This window comes from Glycine max, chromosome 3, assembly GCF_000004515.6.
Source record: "Glycine max cultivar Williams 82 chromosome 3, Glycine_max_v4.0, whole genome shotgun sequence".
Lineage (NCBI taxonomy): Eukaryota > Viridiplantae > Streptophyta > Magnoliopsida > Fabales > Fabaceae > Glycine > Glycine max.
The window spans coordinates 1,840,921-1,867,995 of record NC_016090.4 but is presented as its reverse complement, the minus strand read 5'-3'; the positions used below and the strand labels follow the sequence as shown (position 1 = coordinate 1,867,995).

Genomic DNA, 27,075 nt, shown 5'->3' with positions numbered 1-27,075 from the left:
GTTTTTAGAATCTTCACTGACATATTTTTTGGAAAATTTTTTAAAAGATTGTTCATCTTATAGTTGTTTCAAATCAAACATGTTCAATTATTTAAGTTCTTAAGTGATGTGTTACAAAAAATAAATACATTTATTGGTTGGTATAAATCATATCAAAAATTAATTTATTAAGTCACAACTTTACATTCTATGAATCTTTGTCTTTCTAGTGTAATTTGTCAAAGTATTACAATAATAATATTTTTATGAATTAAAAATTAAAAAATAAAGTCAATAAATTTAGACAGAAAAATAATAAATATGATGATGTCCCATAACATCTATCTATTTAATAAAACCTTCTTTTATAATTGATAATTGATTAATTGTATAATAAGATAATTTTAGTCTCCACTAATTAACCTGTAACCTGTAGTCCAGTCCTAAACTTGGAATAAAACACGTCTCAGAAGAATCCAATTGAATTATTTGCCTTGTTTGACAATGTTAACAAACGCAGGGAGTTTATGTATCCAATTGTACCAATAAACTATGCAGTATGTAATGCCGTACTAATAAAGAATGGTGTTCATAATTGGTAACGAATTGTGGCAAGTGATTTATTATTCAAATTTTAGTTAATTTTTATATATGAAATGAATAACGTTGAAAATATTCTTTTTGTGCGTTCACGTTTTCAACAAATTAATCATCAATTTTTTACTAGAACTAATTGGTACCATTAGCATTTAAAAAAACTGTTTTGAGCTTTGACTCATACCCCAACAATTAACAAATACATAGAATAAGATATTTTTGTTAGTTCCAACTTCCAACTTTCCCAAAACCCTTTTCCATGTTAAAACAAAAGGCCAATCAAATTCAAATAGTACTTTTTATTTCTGTTCTATATAATCATTTTTTTTTTGTCTTACCAACCGTGTGGTGTGGTGTGCAAATGTTATTGGGTAACCGGATGCGCGGGTAACATTTTAATCCTAACTTGTTTAGAAGTATGAAATTTCTTAAAATATTTTAATTATTTGATTAAAAATTATTGAAAAATAAAATAAAATAAGTTTTAAAAAATTTAGATAAAGGTCTATTTTGTCAAATAAATTTATTTTTAATCAAAATTAAACTTTTTATAATAATTATTATATACTATATACGCATATGTTTTTAATGTCAATTTTATAAAATTTTAAATCTAATTTATCTATGAAATTAAACCTAAACTTGCAATTAAATTTATTTATTTCATAAAATCAATATGAATGAAATAATATAAATTTATTTATATATTTTTATTATATTTTTTATCTTCATTTTATTTAAATTCCTTTTTTTTATAATATGACAATTAAAATAAGACAATTTTTCTCTCACTAAATTCCCATTTTTTTATTTTCAAGATACTAAATTTGTTTGTTTTTTTTTTTCATTTAATACTTAATGTTAAAGACGCGTTGATTCAAGTTGCCAGTGTGTGGGACCAAGCTGACCTGCTATGTGTAATGTGTAATAAAAGAGAAAAAGCGATAGATCCATTCCCATCTCATGCGCTGCAATTGCAATTGCAATTGCAATGCATCTTCACCTTTTTCGTTGAACCTTCCAAATCATAAACCTTTTCCCTCTCTCACCTCTCACAAAAATCTTCTCTTTCACATAAGTTCCTTCTTTCCGTGTATTGGTATTACCATCATCAATCTCAAAAGTTTTCCATCAAATCTATGTTTCATTCTGCCGTGTGCAATCAATATCCTTTGTGTTAATTCCATCTGGGGTGTGACCCTTTTGCATGAAAGATCAAACCTTGAAGTTCAACTGATAAATAATTCAATTCAATTCTGAGTTGTTATTGTTGTTGTTTTGATCAATGGACAATTATGGTTCTTTACAACATCCATATGGGTATCCAAACCCTCCTCATGATCTATATGCACAACCACCATATCCATATCCATATCCACCAAACCCTCCTTATACTAACAACTTTAACTACTCATACCCCCCACCTCCTCCACCACCACACTCCTCATCTCCTTATTCTAGCCACATAGACTATTCCTCATACCCTCCTCCTCCATCTACCTCATCACATGGCTCCTTTGACTATCCTATGCCTCAACCACCTCACACTTATCTTTACCCTAGTGATAGTTATGACCTTCCTCACTCTTCTTCTGCTTACCCTACTTTGGATGATCGCATGAACAATGTTAGCTTGACACATTCCCCTTGACCTTCCTCCCAAGTGCACCTCCCTTGACATATTCCCCTCCAATTCTATATCCTGATAGGAGAGATGAGTTTTATAGTTATTCTAGCAACTCCTCCTCAAGTTTGGACCAGGAGGATCCTTCTAGAGTTTCAGATAATTCTGATGACTCAGTGCATAGTCAGAGTTTGCAGATTGTGCCGGCTCAGCTCAAAGGGTCTCTGAGAGTTATGCTCCTCCATGGGAATTTAGATATTTGGGTTCATGGAGCCACAAACCTTCCTAACATGGACATGTTCCACAAGACGTTGGAAGACATGTTCGGTAGGTTGCCCGGTAATGTTGTGAGCAACAAAATTGAAGAAACGATGAGCCGGAAGATTACTAGCGATCCTTAGGTGACGATTTCTGTGTCGAATGCTGTAATTGGTAGGACTTTTGTGATTAGCAATAGTGAGAATCCTGTGTGGTAGCAACATTTCTATAATGTTCCTGTTGCACATCATGCAGCTGAAGTTCATTTTGTTGTCAAGGACAGTGATGTGGTGGGTTCACAGCTCATTGGCGTTGTGGCAATTCCTGTGGAACAAATATACTCGGGGTAGAAGCTACATGGGACCTACCCTATCCTGAACAGCAATGGTAAGCCTTGTAAGCCAGGTGCTGTTTTGACAGTATCCATTCAGTATATTCCAATGGAGAAACTTACCATGTATCATCAAGGAGTTGACTACATTGGGCACATGTATTTTTCCGTTGAGTAAAGGTGGAACGGTTACTCTATATCAAGATGCTCATGTTCCAAATGGTTGCCTCCCTAATGTTGTGCTTGAAAATGGTATGTATTGTGCTCATGGACAGTGTTGGCTTCACATCTTTGACGCCATAAATGGAGCCCAGGGATTCTGAGGTCTAAATCATCAGAGGAGGGAGTAAGAGTGCTTCTCCTTGTTTGGGACGACCCTACATCAAGAAACATTCTAGGTTACAAAGTGGTTAGTAAATCAATTTTTTTTATATATTTTATTTTACCTATTACTATTACTGCATTTCTGTTTTGGGAAGGATTAGTTGTGTGTTTGGTAATTTATTCTTTTTTGGGAAGGATTAGGAATGTGTTGGATTAACTTGAATGTCAATTTGAGCTCTACCCATGGATATCCAAACACACTGTAGGGCTTGAGTGGCAATTGTCTGCACGTGGACATTTTTGCTGTGTGTTGTTATCATAACTATGTCATTCTATTTCTTTTGAAGGATGGTGTGATGGCAACTCGTGATGAGGAAACTAGACGATTTTTCAAGCACTCTTCTATGCAGGTGCTGCTTTGTCCTCGCATTGCTGGAAAACGAAATAGCTGGGTCAAACAACAGGTTTGGTTTGACAATGATTCTACTCATTGAAATATTTTTATTTATTGCCTCTCTTGATTCATTGCATTATAAGAATTTAAAAGATGTTCTCCTTTTCCCAGTTCGGTATACTTTATGATGCACATATTACTACTGATAGGGTGATCCCATTTGGTAATTTGCCTTCTTTTTTTCTCTCATAAATGTCAGAATTTATGACAAGGTTCAGTTTTAGTAGCTTTTATTATATTTACATGTTTACATTGAATCTCTAAATATGTTTTTGCATAGTTCTACAATTTCAGCTCTGGAACAATATATACACATCATCAGAAAACTGTAATTGTGGATGCTGATGCTGGAAATAACAAAAGAAAAATAGTAGCATTTGTTGGCGGACTTGATTTGTGTGATGGGAGATATGATACTCCCCACCATCCTATGTTTAGGACACTTCAGACACTGCATAAGGATGACTATCACAACCCTACTTTCACGGTAATATATATTACTGTTTGGTTGCATGATCACTATTCAATCATTTGATAAGAAATGAATGAACAAAAGTTAGTGTGTGTAGAATAAAGCCACAAACAACAAAGGTATATAACTTCAATTTTTAGTAGTTCTAGAAGAAACCAAATTACAACAAAGAAATATTTCTGTATTCTTGTACAGGGAAGATTAAAGAGATTATTTTGAAATGCATGCCTTGATCAGTTCAACACACTTTGAACAGTAAAACTAGCATTGCCAGTGATATGTATAACCTATTATGTAAGGTGTTGGTGGCTTGGTGCTACCTAGCTGGCATTTGAATGTGTAAATTTATTTCATATTTGTTGCACAACTAGAATTCTCCTGCTAATTTAGGACAGAGATAATATCCTATTTAGCTTTAGAATGTTGCAACTTAAGTACAATGGAATTATGTAGCTAGGAACCAATAAGTTTCAATTTTAAAACAAAGTTCAAAGCAAGAAGAACAATTTATTCTGATGATGACAGGGTAATACCGGTGGTTGTCCACGGGAGCCATGGCATGACTTGCATTCTAAAATTGATGGTCCAGCAGCTTACGATATTTTGAAAAACTTTGAGGAGCGCTGGTTAAGAGCCGCAAAACCAAAAGGGATTCAAAAGTTGAGGAGTTCATAAGATGATGCATTGCTTAAGCTCGACAGAATCCGAGGTATTATTAGTGCATCTAATGCTCCTAGTGTCGGTGATGATAATCCTGAGTCATGGCATGTTCAGGTATTTATTCAATTAGTACTGAATAGATATTTAGAATTTCTAGAAGCAATTTATTTTCTCATTTACAATAGTTAAAGGTAACCATTAAATATACATGCTTTGGGATACAGATATTCCGTTCAATTGATTCAAATTCTGTCAAGGGGTTTCCAAAGGAGCCAAAAAATGCATCTAGCATGGTGAGTGAAAGATTTTTATGTTTCTAAGTTTTCGTACACATGCTAGATTTCAATTCATCATACTTGAACCATCTTAGGTGTGATGATGGGATATTTAAACATTAATGTTTTTTTGCAGAATCTTGTATGTGGGAAGAATGTGCTGATTGACATGAGCATACATACAGCATATGTAAAGGCCATCCGTGTTGCACAACATTACATTTATATAGAGAATCAATATTTCATTGGGTCTTCATATAATTGGAGTCAACATAAAGACCTTGGTATGGAACTCCTCTTTCTGAACACATGTTGCTTTTTGCTTCAAGAATTCCTTCTTTTAGTGTGCTGAAGATTTTGTAGAACATAAATAGATTATCCCAATATCCCGGTATATCAGCTTCTGTATGGATAAAGCATCCAATGCTAAAATATCTCCTTTCAATGTTAAAATTGCATGTTTTTGCAGGTGCTAATAATTTAATTCCTATGGAAATTGCACTGAAGATTGCTGCAAAGATAAGGGCAAACGAGAGATTTGCAGTGTACATTGTCATTCCAATGTGGCGCCAGAGGGTGTTCCAACTGGTGCTGCCACTCAAAGAATTCTATTTTGGCAGGTATGCTACAACTCACAAGATAAAGGCCAACTTTCTTTCATATTATGCTACTTGAATTCCTGCTAATAAATTGAGATTTTGAATGCCCAGTTGACCTGTTGATTTGTCTACTCATCAGAATATAAGAAATTACTTAAACTTGTGTGAAGCTGGAACAACTTATGAGTGGGTTATAGTTATCTGAATTCTGGCCCCAGAATATACACTAAAAGTATCGTGTCTTCCTCACTTCTCTGACCATTTTAGTCAAAGATGTAATATTGTTTCCAAAAAAACTCAAGTATAATTTTCTATTTTATAGTTTCATACTTCTTACTATGAATTTTATCTTAAAAAAATTCAGCATAAAACAATGCAAATGATGTATGAGACAATTTACAAGGCTTTGGTTGAAGTTGGCCTCGAAGCAGCATTCTCTCCACAAGACTATTTGATCTTTTTCTGTCTTGGCAATAGGGAGGCCATAGATATGTATGAGAATATCACTGTGTCTGGAACTCCTCCGCCAGCAAATAGTCCACAGATATGAATTCTATTCTCTCCATTCCCTTTTCAGTTTCATTTTTCTGCTTGCATAGTGCCATGAAACAGTGTGTTCTTAAAAAGTTATAGATATCTGGAACCAATGAATAAAAAAAGAGTTGCTTCCAAATTGCTTGTTATAAACTGTTGTTTTGTTGTGTAAACGGCGAAAAGCAGTTTATATTCTCTATCCAAATGTCTTAATTTTCTTCTTAATTTGTGAAATGTGTTTTACAAGTAAAACAAATATTCTAGCAGTCATTATAAGCATCTTAATCGTCTGTTTTGTGGCATGCAATCTCCCTTTACGAATGCAATTGTAAACTTGTGTGCTGATGCTCTTTATCCAGGCATTTAGTAGAACCAATCCACGTTTCATGATTTATGTTCATTCAAAAGGCATGATAGTTGATGATGAATATGTCATATTGGGGTCTGCAAACATCAACCAGCGCTCTATTGAGGGAACAAGAGACACCGAGATTGCAATGGGTGCCTACCAACCTCATCATACGTGGGCAAGAAGGCAGTATTATCCTCGTGGGCAGGTAAGCATATTTTAAGTTAGTAGTACTCATGGCTTCTCACGTTTACTTTAAGCCTTTATGACAACAGTTGATTCAAAAATGAATAGTTGAAGTTTAGATAAATTACATGTATAAAAACTTCGTACCCCATTAGGGGAGGTATGAGGGAGGGATGTTGTACGCAGCCTTACCCTTGCATATGCAAAGAGGCTGTTTCCGGATTCGAACCCATGACCAACAAGTCACCAAGACACAACTTTACCGCTGCACCAGGGCTCGCCCTCAGATAAATTACATGTATAACAAATTAAAATTCCACGCTCTAGCTTCTAAAATGCACGTTTCACCTTTAGAGGAGTTAAATCCAAGCAACCAGCCAACCTGGCCTTTATGATCATCAGGCCACAAAACCACCAACTTTGGCTTTATTTTGGTTTCTCTAGTTCTCTCATTCCCTCGAATACCAATACCAATATTCATTTGTAAATGTAACTTTGAAGGAACTAAAGTCTAAAATTTCTTAATTTAATTAGCTTCTGGTTTACTAATATGTTTTTGGTATAGTGAAAGAATATGGGTTGTGAATAGCTACAATAGTGTTTTGCACTGTTATTTTTACATTTTTGTAATATTAATACATTTCCTTTCCTATACCATGCGGTACTATTCAAGAGTGCTTCTTACAACCACAGAGCCTTGAATGCATGTGTTGGATTACAAGTGTGAGGTGAAGTCTCACATCGAGTAGAAGTGGAAAGGTTGAACATCATATAAGTGAGGAGAAGACCCATAGGTGTACCCCTCGAATCTCCCCAACATTAGAAGGGTTAGAATAATGGGTGAGCTGAACTGGTGTCGAAGTCGATCAAAAGGGTAAGGTAAGATCCCTTCCAGGCCATGAAGAGTTCCCGGATGTGGGAGGAAAGATAGTAGGATCATTCATTGCCATTCAGGAGAATCTAACCATTTGATTGTTTCTTTTACATTCACATTGCTGGCCATTAGGATAGGAATAGGATGAATGAATGTAAATTACAAACAATTTTGAAAGGCAATATATATAGTTGAAGAAACACTAAGTCCTGTGTACATTAATAAAAGCTTTTTCATTCTTTTTTCCTTTCTTGTATACATACAAAACCAGTTGCTACTCTGTCAAAAGAAAAAAAAATACAATTGCTACACATTATCACTCACTCCTGGTCTATCAGGCTACATTACGACCGGGAACACCATGTTATGCAAAGTTGTAATTTAAAGAGCTACTAAGTTTGGTATGAAATCAAATCATGATCTGGATTGTGTTCCATTTTCTGATTTCAGCACTTATATGTGGATCTGTTATTTTATTTATCTCTTAACACTTCTTTTTTTCTCTCTGAACAGATGTTTTTACATTATTTAATTCATTTACCTTTTTCTTGATCAATTGCATAATTTCGCAAAACTATAATATGAATTCCACTTAGTTTCTAATAACTAACATCAATGTTTCTGTTTGAAAGGGATAAAGTGAGAGACTTGATTAGAGACACTCAAATGAAAGAGGTAAATTTTCTACCTAAATTTCTTTGATTGATTGATATTTCGCTCCACCTAATAATAAGGAAGCCCTTTTGTTATCTTACCACCAAATTAATAATAACATGTGGCGTGGCGTATTAATGCCTACTTATCCTTATGAATGTGACATTGGCATATATTATTAAGATTTGAGAGCAACTTTATTGCTCAAGCACTTTTTCTTATTGAACATACACATCTTCTCGCAAAATATCATTAAAGAAAGCTAATGACGGGTTCTTAATAAGAACAGATTCCTCATTTAAGGAACCGTTCCTTACATTGAAGAAGGAAGTTGCACTTTTGAGTCTCACTAGTTGTTTATATGTTGAACTTTTATTATCAAAGTAGGAGTTGATATAACACATGCCACCAAAAAAAGGTAAGAGGCAACAACGTTACATTAATGGAAAAAAGGTTGCTAAAACTATATATATACTGTAAGAAAATGATGCTCACAAAAAAGTTACAAAAAATTAAGTTAAGCAACGCATTAATCTTGCATCGTGAAAGATACTCTAAGTCCATCCTCTTGCAATACAATGTTGTCTAACTTTCAATCTTCATTTAGATACAAACTTGGTTTTGCTTTGACTTCTCTGACCCCTTCCTACTAATATACTATCATATGAATTTTTAATTGTGAAAACAAAAATAACTAAAATCCCAGCAGTTCAATCTAATTGGGATTTGAGTGTGTTAACTCTTTGGTCTGTTTGAGGTTCCATTTTGTTTTGTGTCTGGACTTCGTTTAATATTTTATTCAATGCTCTATTACCTTTAGAAGGGTGCTACTATTAGTGAAGATTTCATTAAATTCAATTGAGCTGAGAGCTTTGATTGAATTGAATTGAAAACACAATAAAATAATAAATGCAATTGGGTTGAGAACAGCATTTCAAAGTCAAAAGGTGAAATGAAACTATGAACAAGTTGTAAGAGAAAAGAAAAAAAAAATCCACTGCCCTTTCTTCCATCACTTTATAGTTTTTTTGGTATGTAAACATTAGATTTTTTCTATATAAAAAAAAACAGTTAAGCATTTCGTTATTTTGTTACATAGTTAAAATTTTCCTTTATAACATTATTCAAGATAAAGCAAAATATCTTGTTAGCTATTTTTCACTTCACAATTTTTTTCCTTCATGTTGTAGAGTTTAAAGTATTGGACTAAAGGTTATAGAAATATTTTTTTATAAATAAATATTAATTATTAGTTTTTGTTAATAGGAGGGATCAAACCAATCATCTTTATTTTTTTTTAATCATCCAACTAAACTTAAATCTTGTATGTTATATAGAAATTAGTACCATTAGCATCCGGATGGACCCAAAGTTCATCCACTAAGTTGGGCCACACTAGCTTCTTTAGATTTATGGTCAGTAAAATGACTGCCAGAAAAACCAAAATAAAAAATGGCCTACAGAAAGACACAGCAAAGTTAACAAGCCAAGCTCCAACTCTAAACTATTGCAACTTTATGAGGAAGATAACTAGACCCGTCTAGTGGCAGCAAATTTTCCAGCATATTCTCTGCTACCACATGGGCCATTTTGTTTAATTTTTTGAGAAACAACCCAATTGCAAGACCAATCTTCAAATGCAAGAGTTCTCATTTGATATTGAATAATTGCCTCTATATTCCTGAAGGATTTGTTGTGACACCTTTAGCGTGTGGCAGAGGTTTGCATTATCTTGAATGTTTAGAAAAATAACTTTCTAAAATTGCAAGGACTGTCTGTGTCAGAAGGATGGGCATCTCATGCCACAAAAATTTGAGTTAGCTAAATATTTTCCTGTGTGTTCCACTAATAAAAGGATCATTCATGTGGTCTCTTGTCACCACCGTTATTGCACCCTGACAATGTTTGCTATAGAAAGACATCACAGTTGAGCTTATATGCTCAGTGCTTAAGTGGAGATCAACTTTCTGGTCATACTATAGTTATGAGTGAAAGGATACTATGGTGTCTGCATGTGATATGTTAACCACTAGCCTTACATGGTATTCTGAAAATGGTTGGTATAACTATATATGAGTACTTAGACTATACTTATGTATGAATACCTATCAACATTGTATAGGATGGTTGGCAAATAATCATGCCCTTTAACTATGTGATTAAAGGTTCAATCCTCAAATTTGTGTGTATGAAATAAGTTAAGAAAAGTCAACTTCTTAAATGTATATTAGTATCTCAAATACAAATTATTACCTACCCCGTACTCAATAAATCACTTCATGCAAAACATAAATTTGTTGAGGAATTGTTTACTTTGCTACCAAACGAAACAAAATGTTCTTTCACTCTTTTTCATCTTAGGTGTTTTCTTAAAAAAAAAATACTTTTGTTTACTGAAATTAAAATGTTAATAAAATTTATATTTTGCCATGTGTCCATGTCATATCCATACTGTAGTTTTAAATTTGTTTGTTATACTCCATTCTTGTACATGCATAATGCATTCATGCAATTTAAGTCATTGACCCAACAAACAGAAATTTTGTATTGTTTGCTTTAAGCTCTTCTAGCCAATCAAACGTTTAGGCGCCAAATTCATTTGTGTTCTGGCCCTTTGGTAGCAATTGCAGATCAGAACCGTACTAAAACGGTTCAGTGTAACAACATGTAAGAGTGTGTTCTATTATTCCTAACTCTTTGGTGACAAAATGGTCAACTAGCAAGGACTTTAAAGTTTTAACAACTCTTTAGTTCTTTTTTACAAAGGATAACAATCATAACATCATGACAATGAGAGGGAATTTTCTCATGGTATAATCTAATTCAACTCAGATTAGTCAAATATTCAATAATATGTGTGGTTATAAACTAATACACACCCACGTATATATCGCGAGAGAGAATTTGGATTTGATTACCTAATTATAAGTTAAATCAAATACTACGTCGTTAAATATAGGAAATTATTAACGTATACACTTATTTATTTTAATATGAATATGTTATCTAATTATAATTTATTAACACAATCACTCTAAAATAAAATATGTGTAGTATAGTTAGTCAATCCCATAAACATTTGTTAACATATTTTAGTATGAGTGTCTTAGAAATTACACCATTAAAATATGTGTGTGTAGATTAACAAATTTCATATAAATCCACCCATAAAGAAAAAAGTGATAAAGCACAACAATGGATTTGACAATGTTGAGCTTTTAGATCAACCTGGTGCATAAAGCTCATACACTGACTAGAATATTTTATATATAGAGTACTATACAATTTTATGTTAATATAATTTTTTGCAAAATATAACTTAAATTATAAGAACATTTAATCTAACAGAAGATTTTGAGATAGAATTATTTTGTAGAAAAAATTAAATAAAACAATTGATGAAATGTATTCTTTCTGTCTCTATTTAGAAGATATAATTAATAAAAAAAAATTCTTATTACAAGACTTTATTGGAAGAAGATAAATAAATTCTCAATTAAATTAACAATAAATTTTGAAAAATATTATAATTATAGATAAATTTAATGTTAATAACCAAATGGATTAATTTTTTTCATTAACAAATATTAATTATTAATTTTTTTTTGTTGGCATTAGGATTTGAAGTCACAATGTTTTCTTTCCTTTTCTCCTTTAATATCAAATCAAACTTATAAATACTAAAATTAACTAACTTTTTAACAAACATAAATTAATCAATTATACGTTACAATTAAGGATGAAAAGAGTATAACAGTGAAATTTGATTCCTATTCCATGACTATAGGAGTTGAGTAAAGATACATGACATCTCAAAATGATAAAAAAAAAATATATTTTTTTTTTTTTTTTTTACCTTTAGAATTCCGTTTTGGGTCCACAAGAAACTAGTAGAGGAGAGGAACATGATATGAGGTTGAATGTATTGGACCCTTCTGTCTGCCAGAATAGATTCCTAACACATAATTAACATCCTCAATGAAATGTCAATCATTTCTGTCGAAACTCAAGAGTTGGAGACGATCCAGTCCGTTCATTATCTGCGGCTAACCGAGAGAGAGATGGGGTCCGTCCAGTGGATTGTCTCTCTGAGTTTGCGGGCCCCACCACTTGTTTATTTCCTTTCCTTGTAGGATACTAATTGTATTTTTAACTTTTCAATTTTTCATAACAGAAAATATAGCTTGTGAATAAATATTCGAAAACTATAAAATATTTATTTTATATTATCATTCCATATAATAAGTTAATTTAATTTTAAAATATTATTTTAAAAAAGTACATTAATAATAACTTATAATTTTAATAAGATAAACATATTATGTTAATATGTAACACCTTACCTTTTAATTTTATTTTCAAAAAAATCAAAATGTGATAAATTTTGTTACTGGCATTTGGACCATTTTTTTTTAAAAAAATTGTCATAATAAAGTTCAACTTAACTTATATATTAACTTAATATATATTTTTCATTATAAAAAAATAATTAAAATAAATACTTCAAATACATTAAAATTTATATTTAATTTTTTTACTGAATAAAAATATAAAAAAACTTTATACTGATAATACATAAAAATTAAACTAAAAATAAATAAATTGATTAACCTTACTGAGTCGTCATTATTGTTTTGTGTCTTCATATTGGGTTATTTTTCGGAATCTAAGGATTGGGTTGTTAATGGTGGCAGATTAATTTGGTCATTGCATGTCGTGGGGCATGGGTAGAGGATTTTCATTGCTTCACCTCCACGAGAAGAAGACTAGAGTTACCCTAAGGAAAAACTAACGAACAAACTTTGGAGCTTTTCATGAGAAATTCCATGCATGCATGCTAAGTTAAAGTGAGGTTAAGAAAGTAAGACCACAATGATTCTCCCATAATAAGTGGAGAAGGGAAAGACTTATTTCTCTAGGATGGAAATATTGATTTGATATAGTATATCAAATTTATATTCAAATTCAAAGTGATTGAATTTAAATTATAGTATTTAAAAGAAATAAAAAAAATATAATATGGTTAATATATAAAATATGTGAAAATTAATTTACTAAAAAAGCAAAATGATCTTAAAAATATTTTTATTTGAGAATGGATAATTAAATTTATGTATAATATGAAAATGAACGTGATGTTAAATTAAATTATTTAGTGCACTATAATATCAACGTTGTATTTACTGCATCTAAATCCATCATGAGTGGTGCTTATTCATGCTTATCACTACTTGATTATTATGCTATTTCCTGTCACTGTGAATGAATTTCTTTTTAAAATAAATACTTGGTGTAAAAGAAATCTACTTTTTGAACTTTTTTGAAAGCACTGCAAAAGACCATCCCTTTCTGTGGGTCTAAAGAAAAAGTGTCGATTACGAAAGGTTTGATGCATAGTTAATCATCCTTATATAGAAATTAATTATTTTTAGGGTAAAAATGGACAAGAGATATATATGACATCAAGTTAGAATGCTAAGATCGATATGTGTAGAAGAATGAAAATGTTAATAATGTGGAGAATCAGGGGGCGCAATTCCGAGCTTCTTCACCTTATTGTTGTTATTTTTATGCCTGTTGGCTGTTGCTTAGTGCACAAGCCGTCTTTCCCACTCAAATTGATGAAATAAACAAATGACACTAAAGCTGATACTATGGTATATCTGCGTTAAATATTTAGGAAAATAAATGTTCAGAGTTATTTTACTTTACACATGCACTTGATACTATTTTCTGCATGTAGATAATATTTGGGGTCTCCTATTAAAAAAAATTGAAATTATGATCCATTTACTTGTGAAAAAAACAATTTCAATACTCATATGTTAATTTGTTGTTTTCATAGAAATTAAAGGCAACAAAGAATGTATATCTTCAGATCTTGCTCATCTGAAATTAAATATGTTTAGTTTAGTTTATTTTTAAAATAATAAAAGATTCTCCCCCATTTCTTAAGAAGATTTTAAGAAAATATACAATTTTTTTAGAAAAATTAAAGGATAATATATATTTTTTGTTCCAGCAGAATATTCTATATTTAGTTTTAGTCATCTAAAACAAATTTATCCTATTTTTGTCCCTAAAATTTGAAAATACTCCATTTTTAAAGTGGTTGAAAATTTTTAGAATGGCAAAAAAAAAAAAAACATATTTCACCCAAAATTAAATTATTCCAAATAAACACTAAATATATCAAAATATTAGTCTTTTTAAGAAAGAGTTCAATTTTCATATATTGTTATTGTTAAAAAAAAATAATCATCAACTAAAAAAAATCATTTTTATATGAGTTTTAAAGTAATTATTATAAGTGAAAAAAATTACAATACATAATAACATGTAATTGAATAGCAATATAATTTTTTTTAGACTATCATACTATTCTAGCTAATTAAATTGTTGAAGAAATCGCTATTCTTTTTCTTTGAGAAATTATATTTGCACAATAAAACAGAGAAAAAAAGAAGTATAAAGCATGATTGATATTTCATAATTCTTAGGTGACTGTTATAATTCCTGAGATCGCAAGTGTTATGAGTGGAAGGTCAGTGGTCGGTACTCGACCATCAAGAGATAGATAGAAAAAGTACTTATCAATGACTACTAATAAGGTACATAGTCCCTTAATTAACCTTGAGACCTAACCACAAAGGTAGAAAAAAAAAAACTCAAATTAAAGTTCGATAAGCTAAGGACAGATGAGTTACACAAAGATTTTAAGAAATGATGGTAGTTTGCGGCAATAAGGAATATTATAGGTTCTTCTCTCTATTGTTGATGAAAGAAAAAACCAAATTAATATGTGTACCTCATAAAATGTGAAAACTATATTATTCGTACCTTTGTATGTGTCACTTATTAACTACCTCAAATTAGAAAAACAATTGGGATAAAATTCTCTTTGTTTCTCTGTCTATGCCTAAAAGTAATTGAAGTTAGACTTATCTCCCCACTAGAGAGACAAAGAAAACATCTCTGTTTGTTTTCTCTAATGAGAAAAGAATTCCTAAATCCTAATCCCAAATTAACATGATTTTCCAGCAGATACCACAAGTTTAATTTCAATTTTAAGAGAAGTGTGCCCTTGGGGAGAATATGTTACATATATGTCAACGGTTGAAACATGGGCACACACGCTTACATTTGAACTTAAAAAGATTACAAGTTCAAATATACAGGTAGTAACATCTGGGAAAACCATAACTAGAAAAAACATCACATCCCATCTCACAACTCAAGTTCAATACGACAAAGCTCTTTTAAAGAAAATTTATTCTCAATTTAAATAAACATTGTCAGATCATGGGCAGCTTCAATTCAATTCCCCTCATTACGCATATCATTGTCAAACGCAAAAAATAAAATCTGAAAATTAAATGAAGGAAAAGACGTTACAAAACGTGTTCATTTATTGCGAACGGTGCAACAAAAAGAGCACTCAAAGTAGCCCCCTCCAAGGGCCAAAATACAAACACACATAACATAACAGCACCATCCACAACAAATCTATGCACACTACTACTTAACCATTTTATCATGACCCAATAGCTCTATAAAGTTAAGCAAGAAAAAGTTCCTGTAACTTGACTTTTTTTAAGTCTTTTTTACTTAAAAAAGTTTACTAAACTATATTTATTTTTAAAAACTAAAACATACAAAACTGTAAAAACACGAAAGTAAAAAAAAATAAAAAATACTAAATTATAAGAAAAAATAAATAAATAAGATTTCATGCATCTGCAACCGATACCATTCATTCTCTCTCTTTCTATCTCTATCTTTTATTATGTTAATCTTGCTTCACGTTTTCTTCGGGCCTAGGAAACTAAAACCAATAAAGTGGCGTTCGTGTCCAACAACGTGGGACCCCTGCGAAACCTCCACGTGTCGAAGGGTAAAAGTGGTGTCCCACCTGTCGACGAGCCAAAGGGTGACACGTGTCCTTCTGGACTCTCTCGCGCAGGAGGGATCACTTTGGAAAGGCGGCGAACGGACCTGATTTCTTTACTATTCCGGTGTTATTTCTTGAAAATTACACAATTTTAAATTAAATCACAAAATTAAATATTAATAAAATTAATTATTAACACAAATTAAATGAAATAGCTGAATAAAAGATAACCGAGAAATCTATTTTCTCACGGTGCATAAACGGTCCCGTGGGGTCCACCCATTGCCCTCACACTCCTACCCTTTGGGTCCCGCACTCACCCTCCCATGACCAATTGACCATCCCATTTGGTGGACCCATCCCACCCTCACCAACAAAAAGAAAGAAAAGAAAAAAAGCACACCACCTCACTTGCATAAGTTTCACCTTCCCTAACTCTAATTTTTTTTTTAAAAAAAAGAACTTTTGGTGCTGTTTATTAATTAGAATTAAAATTTTACGCATGATAAAAGGTTGAGAAAGGTTAAAAAATTCTTTAAAACAATTTTTTAAACATATTTTTTTATCAATTAAAATTATAAGTCTTTGTGAGTCTAATATCATATTTAATTTTCTTAATTTAATAAATTTTAACCGATGAAAATGTTAGAAAAAAGTATTAAGGAGTGTAACTAAAAAGTTTATATTAAAGGATAACAATAACATTATTAAATATATTCAAATTCCAATTCTCACTTATTCCTCTAAATTAAGATAAATGTATCTATATATATAAATGTTCTTTGAATTCATAGACATATTTATCTAAATTGGGGCGTCATTATCACCCCTAAATTTATCACTAAAAAGAAACATACAATAGATTACTTAAATAAAAATTTAATTTCAGTTGAGAAAATAATAGTACCAAAAGTTTTATTCTAATAAAAGCCGATATACATTAATTTTATATTATCATTTAATTATAAACTATCATATCATATATAATAAATATTTTGTTAAATTTTATGAATACTATCTCAAAATTCATAGTTGCCTTAGTTTTAAATTGTGACAGTCAAATTTTTTTTAGAAAAAAAAAATACTAGTACATGAAAATTAAAGTCTAAAATTTATTCTAATTAATTGTCATGGACATTATTATTCTGAGAAATACTAAAGAAAAAACTTCTCTCCGTAGTTCTGATCTTCTGGTGCTGGTTATGTAGTACCCCGCACTGGGTCCCCACCATGCCCTCCACTTTTTTCGTGTTGACCCACACCCACACACACACACACGTGGTCCCCACCATTTTTTAATCCCGCCGCACGTGCGCACGTGCTCTTCCTCTCTCTCCCGCAGCAACGACGTCGTCGTCGTCGTCGTTCATGGCGGAAACGAAGATACAAACCAGATTCAACGTTCTTCTAATTCTCTCAATGCTTGGAAGACGCGCGCGACATGAACTGCAGCTCCTGCTTGTCGTAAATCTCCAACGAGAAATCTCTCAGCATCTGCCTCGTGGTGGTGGTGGTGGTTGTCGGAGCCATGACGGTGGCTCTCGCCGGGGACTTCGACGACGGCGCAGTGGAGGAAGCGTTAGAGTTAGTGTTGGTGGAAGAGTTTATCGAGGTTGGTTGAAGCTGAACGACGGGTGTGACCATGGAAGAGACAAACTCGGAGATAGGTCTCGCTATGGTGAAAAACTGAGGTTGATGCTGAAACGACGCCGTTTGAGGAACCACAAAAAAAGCTCCTGCAGCCGGAACGACGGCGTTTGAAGGGATGGCCCACACGGGAACCATTCCTTGCGGCAACGGAATTGCTGTATGTTGCGGAATTGCCATCGTTGTCGTCATCGTCGTTGCTGCGTTTTGGTTATTATTATTAATAATAGAGCTTGCGAGCCCGGCCGAGACCGAAACGGCGGCGCCGTTTATGTCCACGTAGGCGCTATTCGCGGGTCGTTTGCGCTTCTTCCTCTCGGGCGGCTCTCCGGGTTCTTGATCGGAAGGTGAGGTGGTCGGAATCTTTAACGTTCCATTGACGGACATCGCGATGGCGGGGACTGTGCCGGTGCCGGTGGCGGCGATGATGGCGGGCTCGGCGTGCTCGAGGAGCCACCGGATGGTTTCGCCGTCGGATTTATGACCGAGCTCTCGGGTCAGCTGGAAGATCCTCGCCGCACACGTGGCGGGCATTCGGATCCTTCTGCCTCGCCCCTCTACTTTGGTGTGGCGGTCTTTGATGGAGGCCCGCTTTTGTGGTTGGGCCTGTACCTGGGCCTGGGCCAGAGCCTTGGACATGGACATAGACATCCCCGCCGGCACGTGCACCGCCACCGGCATCACACGTATGGCGGACCCCTCCTCCGTCTCGGGCTCCTCTTTAGGCCCCTTGGGCTCTCCCAACCTTAGATCAACATCTCCAGAAGCTTCATCAGCCATAACTCAACAACAACGTAAAAAAAGAAAAACACAACCAACAACAACGTATGAAACAAACTCACAGTTTCAACGTTAAATTGAACAAACACACATTTACATGCACGTTTTTTTGAAAAATAAAAATTTGAAATTTTTGATTCATGGGTCGTTAGGATCTTCGGTAAACCAAAGAAGCACCAAGTGTTTAAGGATGTAAAAGATAAAAGTTGGTGTTTGAGTTGGGTTATGAGAGTGGGAGTGTGAGTGTATAATAATTATGTAACTATATATATAGGGAGAATGAGAGGGGGTGGTTTTGTAGGGGGGGGGGCCCTTACCGTCCATGACTTTTTACATGGAAAGAAATCTACGGTGATCGTTGATGGAGCCCATGGAGAGGACTAGGACTATTGCACGTGATGGGGCCCATGTGGTAGGGGGGGGAGTTTTGGTCAATTGAGTCACTTAATTTGGCAACTGCAGAAAACGTTAAGATGGAAAAGAAGAAAAAGAAAGAAAGGGAAAAGATAGAAAAAAATGGTATGGAAGAATGGAACTGAACTTGATAAGATTCTTGCATGATGAATCGATGATGGCGTGAACTATTTGGGGATAAGGAAAATGATTCTTCTTTTAAGGGTAAAATGTATTTTAGTCGTTTATCTTGTTTTATGTTTTCAATTTGGTGGAGTAAGTTTAAGAAGATTTTATTTTCTTGTTTAAAAATGTCATTGCTAGATTATATTATTAGTCTTTCCATCTGTTTTTATTTTTATTAATAATATTAATTTTGATTGACATAATAATTACACATTTGATGTTACATCTTACATATAAAGTTTGTTTAATGTTATCAAGTTGATCAATTAGCGTGTTTAAAAACACATTAGATCAACGTTGTAGCAACAAAATCACTTCAAAATAGAAAAAAACGTAGCAAAAGTTATATTTTGTCTCTAATGTGATTTTATTTTAAACATGCACTAAGTTAATGTGGTAAACTTATAAAAGGATCGTCTTGATCTTACAAAAATACTTTAAAAGTTGAAGATGAAACCTTTTTTGTGTGATAAAGGAAAAAAATTTAAATTATTTTGGGTAAATTTTAAAAAAAAAAGGCATTTTAGCCCCCTTTATAAATTTTTATATTTGGATAAATTATTTTGGAAAATTATAAATGTTCACCCACCTTAGGTTGGAGAAATAGAAAGACAAAAAATAAAAATAGGGAAAAAAATGATAAATATAATGAAATTGATGAGGAATAAAAGATAAAGTTACTGCATATCAATAATAATTACTCAATAATTTTCATGAGACCTCATACATAATGAATGAAACTGGTATACATAGCTTTTATATTACGAAGACGGGAGTTAAAATCGTAACGCTACTTGAGAGATAATTGATCCCAGGCAAGTTGGAATTGTTTTGAATAAACAATATTTGCATGCAAACGATAGTTTTGTTTGTAGAAGCTAGCAAGACCAATTTAAAATTTCATTGGACTAGACACCTTACACGTACCCAACATCTTAAAAAGAAGACATATTGCCCATACCCACTAAGTTTAAAGGCATGGATGCATTTAATTAATCATACATATCTAATGGCCAACAATAGGAGAGATTTATGTTAAAACACGAAATATGTACCACATACTTAGCCGAAATATGATTATATGAATAAAACTGATGATATTTCTTGGTGAAAGAAGAAAAAATAATAAATGAAAAGTGAACAAAAATGATTACTCAAGTGAGAGAGAATTCAAATTTAAATTTGATCTCCCTATAATAAATCCTTGAGAATGAAACAAAAAAAAATTAAATGTTAATAAACATTAATTTAATATTAATTTTATAATCAGTTCAACAGTTCAAAACTTATGGAACATCTTAAATATCACTTATAGTCTAAGATTCTAATCATGTTTATAATCAAATAAGAAGTGATCGAGGGGAGTTTCCTTTGTTATAGAGAGGATTAAGATGAGCAAGAAAGGAGCAATGACATCATGAAACAACGAGCTTTCACTTTTGGACTGAGAAAAGTTTCTGTCAAACAAATTATATATATTCAGTGAAAGAAAACAAAGAGCACAAAGAAAAAAGAAAAGAAAAGGGAAGTGAAATTAATAATAATAATAATGAAAGACAGCGTGCAATGACGAAGACTTGAAATCGAAAGTCAATAGCATGAGCGTGTGCTACGTGCATGTGTGTTTTGTATCATAGGACGTGTGAAATAGTGAATGGTTCAGGAGAGAGGGTGGGTTTTCTCCGGAATGTTTCAAGGACTTTCATATATATATATATATATATTCTACAAAACTCAAGTCAATATACTTTTAGAAATTCAACTATTCAAGTTGAGTGTATTTGTGGGGTTTAACTTTTTAATATTTTCTCTTTTCTCTTTTCGTTTAGATAATATTTTAGGTCTTAGTTATAATATAGAATTGTTTTCGTTTAGGCGTTATTTTTCTTATTTCATTTTAGCTTTTGTCCCTATTTGCTTACTCGTTAAAAAAAATGCAAGGGATTGGTGTACTGTGATATAAAAATCCACTTCACGTTAGTTAGAATAATCTACTTAAATGTGAAACTCATGTTCAATTTTTATTGTACTTAAAATTTTCTTGCATCAATAAAAATTATATATTATAAATAAAATTAATCTCTAATCTAGTAAAGTGAGAAGTATTTGTGATCTCTCTCACACTAAAAATAAGTGTTATTAGCATATGTAATATGGGTTGGTTTTGTGGTGAGAATATGATAGAATGAAAAAAGATACGAAAGTAAAATAAAATAGGAGTAACGAAAGTTATAATTCCCTTTAAATAAAAAGAAGTTATAATTCTATTTCATATTTGATGCACACAAGATTACAAATCAGTTAAAATTATAGTAGCAACTGAAATACAGCATTCCCTAAAAAAAACTGAAATACAACTTAAGTTATCTTTTCTTATATTTGGTAACTTACTGGATATAAATTATGTGCAAATGATAATATTTTTTCTTAAAAATGTAGCTTTCAAATTTTACAAATTACAAAAAATTATATTTTTACCTAAATTGTACGTAATTCTTTATATTTTATATCTACTTTTCTTAAAATTATAAAAATATATAAGATTTTTAAAATTTGTATTATTGTTCAAATATATTTTAATAATTATTGTTACAATTTTATATTTTAATTAATAATAAATTTTAAATTTAAAGGTCAAAATGCCAAATTATTATAAATATATATAAGATATAACATTTTTTAAGTCCTTCAATCCAAACTTAAAAATTGGGTCCTAAACATAACATTACTTTCATATTAAAATGTTTCAAAAAGGAGATATAAGATTAAGTGAGTTGATCATGAATGATAAAAAAGAAAAAAAGAGGATAAAAGTTGCAGTGGATTTGATCTCTTCTAATAACATTCTAATAATAAACTAATATTTCTCAATAATAATAAAAATACTAAAATGCTTCAAGAATTTGAAACCTTACACTATTTTTTTATACCTAATTTTAAAATTTTTTAAAAAATATTGATCCAGTACACCAGTCCACCCCAACCCACTGTGAGCTCGTTTTTGGCATGCTAAAACATGGGGATCCCCTAACAGGTTGATGGGTTGAATATCCTAGTGCAACTAGCCTAATAAAGTGGTTTTAAATAATTGACTTGTTGAGCCAAGCCTTTTTGGTCACCCACATGTACAATCATACATACATGGATGTCATGATTAAAGTTAGTTGTCATATGAACATTTAAAAAAAATTATATTTTAATATTTTTAATTTTGATTATTTAAATATGTTCTAATAGTTTGTATTCGTAGTTTATTTTTCACAATCAAAATAATTTTAGTTTGATACACTCCTTATGTTTGTAAATTCTTTTTATAACCACAGCAATTGAAAAGCCTAATATATTCCCATAAACTTTAATATTTTAAACCAATTGTAAGATTAGTTTTCAATTCGAAACTTAATCACATAAAATTCTTCATCCCTCACTAAAAATATATTGTATGAGAATCATATATTTTATCTGAGCTTACACTTATTAACTTATGTATATGGTTGGGATATGATATGCATGTTGTAATCCTTAGTTCTGGTACCTTTTTATATAATACAAAACTTATTTGACGATTAAAAAAAATAACTTATGTTATGCGCATGGCTTACGTATGATTTAAAGAAAATCAAACAAGTTTAAATAGTAAAAGAAGAAACCTTGTTAAGAAAATTCTGTACTTAAAGGGAATATAGATCTCACTCCAAACCCAATTATCAATTCCGGCTAGAGTAATGCTACTATTCGAAAAACAAAATCATAAATTTGATAGTATTTAGTGATAGTTAGGATGAAATAAAGTGATAAGGACTACTCACTCACTTAAGAATCAATAAGCATGCCATGTCATTATGATGAAAAGCCAAACAAATAAATTCTAACTCTTGATTCATTTTCAGGACAATACAACTCTTACAAGTCATAAGTGATTTTTTTTTCTTTTTTTTTCTCTTCAAAATCCAATTCTTATGCGACTTTCTAATGTTTATCATTTGACAGAATAATTTTCAATATTCTTGAAAATATATAAATATTCATACAGGAAACCAAGGTTAACCATCTGCTTCCTTTTCTCTTCTTTTGGTATAGAAGGCTAGTTTAACGACAGGATTATTATGATAATCAGCAGTATTGTAGTAGTATTACCAATTTTGAGGAGAAAAATGTTATCCTCTTTAAACTCTACAAGCTCACAGTAACACTAATAAATAATCCAATAATAAAACCTGCAGCATAAATCTAACACTATTTTAATGAACACAAAACAAAACTATATTTTGTAGCAAACAAGTAAAAAGCAGAATTCCCAAAATTAACTGAGACGATCGAGAGATATTGATATAGCGTTCACCTCTCATTCTCATAGCTATTATGTCACACAGTAGCTGGCAATTAAGAAGCCTCACAGTATCCTAAATTCCTAATTCAATCCAATACCAAAAACAAGATAAAGTAAGATAGTACAAAACTCTGTCATCGATCCATCACTTGCATAGTTAAGAAAATATAAAAACAAACATACTTATAAGGTAAATGATTGAGTTGGTAGATGAACTTAAAAGTTTGAAGTATAAGTCAACAATAAGGTCTAATAGGATTGGTAGATGACTGAATTCTTTAATTCTTTAATCATGTGTATAAAAAAAAAATTGTTACTTTGATAATATGCTTCGACCTAATTTCTCACTGTGAGACACCTTAAAAAAAAAAAGGAAAATAATACATGCTTATTAAACTTGTAAAATCATACAACTAATTTTTTAGTCATAGTTTGTCTCACTATCCACGTACCCATGATGTAGAAAGTGATGGGTGGGTCCATATTTCTCCATGCACCTTTTGGGGGCCAGGAAGGGGTTGAAGAAGAGAGGGGTGCATTGGGGCCTCAAGAGTGTGTGGTGGTGGCGCCAACAAGCACCGGTGCGCACGCTGAGATGCTAGCCTGGCCCATGGGCCCACACACAGGCCCACTTTATCTTCCAAATCACTCTGACTCCTCTCTCTCTCTCTCTATGGCTCTGGGTGCGCACTGCCCTCCCGTGGGTCCCACTCTTCCATCAATCCAACGGTCCCTCTTGCTCCCTCACCCCCCAAGTGGGCCCCACCACCCCCAAAGATATAGGGCCATGGGCTTGCTGTGCAGGTTTGGTTGGGACTTGGGTGCCTCTGCCCCCTCACTTCACTTTCTTTGAAAGTGGACCACAATGGGAGGAAAAAAAAAAAATAGTGGTGGCCCCTAAGTGGGTCCCACAATTATCACACTCCCCATCTCCCACCCTTATTGGGACCCTCTATTGGCAAATTGGGTATTGACCAAGACCCATTTTCTCAAGTGGTCCCTACTTGTTTTTTCTATAATTTTATAAATTTTTATTTATTAAGTTACTACTACCTCTTCTCTACTGGCTTCTGGATGGGGGACCTTTGGAGGGAGGTGGGTCCCTATTTCCTGCAACTTATGGTGTAGGGCACTCCTTCTCACAGTCTCACTTCTCTCACACAAAGTGTTTCTTTTTTCCTTTTTTAATTTTGCTCTTGATTTGTTTATTCTTTATTATCCTACCAACTTTTGCCTACTCCTAATGACGTAATTGTTTCGTTTAGGTTTTTTTTTTTTTTATGTCTTTATTTTTAGGTTGAATGTAGATGGTGTTTATTATTGTGAATGGTGGGAAGAACTATTCCATTGGATGAGAATGGGGTTTGCTTATTTCTATGGGATAGGAGGGGCCCCCTTCTAAGCTTGATCCACGATGCTTGTTGGTGAGTGGTGAGAGATAAATGGGCATGACAGCAAGAAATGAGTAATTTTAGCATTAATATAATCCTGGTAAAAACAACTTTTATGCATTAGGGTTATATTTTATTTGCGCCAAGACATTAATTCTTTTCCAAATAACCCAAAGTATTTGGGCAAGAGAGTATGTGCTCGATTTTCAAGGCATATCATTCTTTTTAGACATAATACTCACATATGGTACATAATATTATTTTTTTAAAGTATTGTGTTAGAGGACACTCATGATGTCTGATTTAAAATAAAAATAAAATCTTTTTTAATATATATATATATATATATATATATATATAAAAGATAGTTTTATATTTTACATTAAAGTAATTTTTTACACTTATCATCACACATGTTTAAAAAATTCATTTATCTTGTAGTATGAGTATGTTGGATAAAATTAGTTTAGTCGAAAAGTTAAGTAAATGTTTGAAAGATAATTGAAAAGCTAACAAGTGGTTGAAAATTAACTAAAAGTTAAAAAATTATCTCATTCAATCACAAGTGTTTGATATAAAAAAATTAACCGGAATGTCTTGAAAAACACACATATATATTAAAAAAATCTTAATAGAATTGTTTTAATATTAACTTAAATTTTTATCTTAAAAAAACATAAATTTTTAATTGATTATGTTTAATAAACATTTACTTATGTAACCAAAAATACATACTTATGCTAAGATTAGGTAGCACAGAAAATTTTCCTTCTTTCATTTTTTCATCCAACTACTTTGCCAAGTTGAATTCTGTTTTGTCTGCTTTTATTTAATCTTCTTAAATAGTGGTACATTGTTTTAAACCCAGATGAATGATGAATGAATTATTATTAAATTCCACGCCTTCATCTAGCAACTATAAAATACTACAAGATTTGACTCATCTAAATTGATAATGAGAAAAGGAAAATATGGAGTTAAAGTTGTTAATTGAAAAATCTGTTCCTGAGATAGTGATAGTATGTGTTATACTTGTGTGTGTGTGAGTGAAGTTATTAAAAAAAATCTCTTTAATTTTTTTAATCAATATTTTTTTTAATAAACTTTTAATCAATAATCATGACCATATATTTTCTTCTTTAAAGTGTGGACCTTAGTTTAGAAAATTAAATTCGTGACATGGATACATTAATATCTTAGATTTAAAGATGACTTAAATGCATAATTAAAAATGTATGTTACTATCTTTGACATGTTTGGTATAATAATTGAATTAGGATGATATTTGGTCCTAGATTTAATGAACATCCACCCAAATTACTCATAATAAGATAGATTTTTACCTATTAAATGAGCATGGGCATAATTTGCGATTACATATTTATCATATTTTATAATAAATATATGAATGATCTTCGAATATCTTCAAAAAAAAAAAAGATCTTCGAATATATTTTTTAAAAATTACTTAAATGATAGCACTTTCAATTACTGTTTTTTGGTAGTTGATTTTAGCATTAAAATAGTGTTTTTTGTTACCAACAATGGTTCCATATTTTTTTGGTTACCATATGTTTACATGTATAGATATTACTTGAAATAAGCATGAAATTTTGGTATGAGAGAAATTTCTCATGTCCAAGTTTGGGAATTATGATCCTAGAAATCATAAATTCCGAGAATAACATTCTTTAGAATAAATAAAATTGGTTTGGTTGATCATAATATTCTTGAAAAATATTTATATAAATTTATTAGGAGTTAAAGAATTATGTGATATTTTTATAAATTATTTATAACATTAAATAATTTAATAAAAGTAATGTGATATTTTTATTGCAATTTTAAAAAATATTTATCTAAAAAAAGTTAGATTTTAATGTTAGCTATGAGAGAGTTTTTATCAAAAACTAACTAAAAAACTTTTCAAAATGTATTGTGTGGGAGAGGACCTGAGTTGGTAATTGAACTACACTCATTATTGGATTATAATAGTGGGCATGGGCATATGAATCATGATCAGTGGACTAGTTATGTATCCTCTTTGGTTTGAATCATGTAGAGGTTTAGGTCATTTAATTGTAGATTTATGCGGGTTCGTTAGCATGACTCACAAAAACAAATTTGTTTTGTGAAATTACTGTTCGACTTATTTGCCCACATAAAAAATACTTATTTTTTAAAATTTTCTTAACAATTGAAAGTTTTAACAAGAAATTCATTTTGGGCTAACCTAAAATTAGTTGGTCCAACCCACACCAGTCAAATACAATGCAGCACAAAATAA

At 31.8% G+C, this 27,075-nt stretch overlaps 1 protein-coding gene and 1 pseudogene across 1 annotated transcript; one reads left to right on the top strand and one right to left on the bottom strand.

Annotated features, from left to right (window-relative positions):
• The first annotated feature begins 1,528 nt into the window (after positions 1 to 1,528).
• Positions 1,529 to 7,763, top strand: LOC100814840 (phospholipase D beta 1-like; annotated as a pseudogene).
• Positions 7,764 to 17,153: 9,390 nt separating this feature from the next.
• LOC100814309 (transcription factor TCP9) lies at positions 17,154 to 18,741 on the bottom strand. Its single transcript, XM_006576319.3, has one exon. It carries the CDS (start codon positions 18,486 to 18,488, stop codon positions 17,478 to 17,480), a length of 1,011 nt encoding a protein of 336 aa, XP_006576382.1. The 5' UTR covers positions 18,489 to 18,741; the 3' UTR covers positions 17,154 to 17,477.
• Positions 18,742 to 27,075: the final 8,334 nt, after the last annotated feature.

Bases quoted from the DNA above. Each gene is read 5' to 3' on its own strand.
- LOC100814309 (XM_006576319.3), bottom strand. From the start codon at position 18,488: ATGGCTGATGAAGCTTCTGGAGATGTTGATCTAAGGTTGGGAGAGCCC.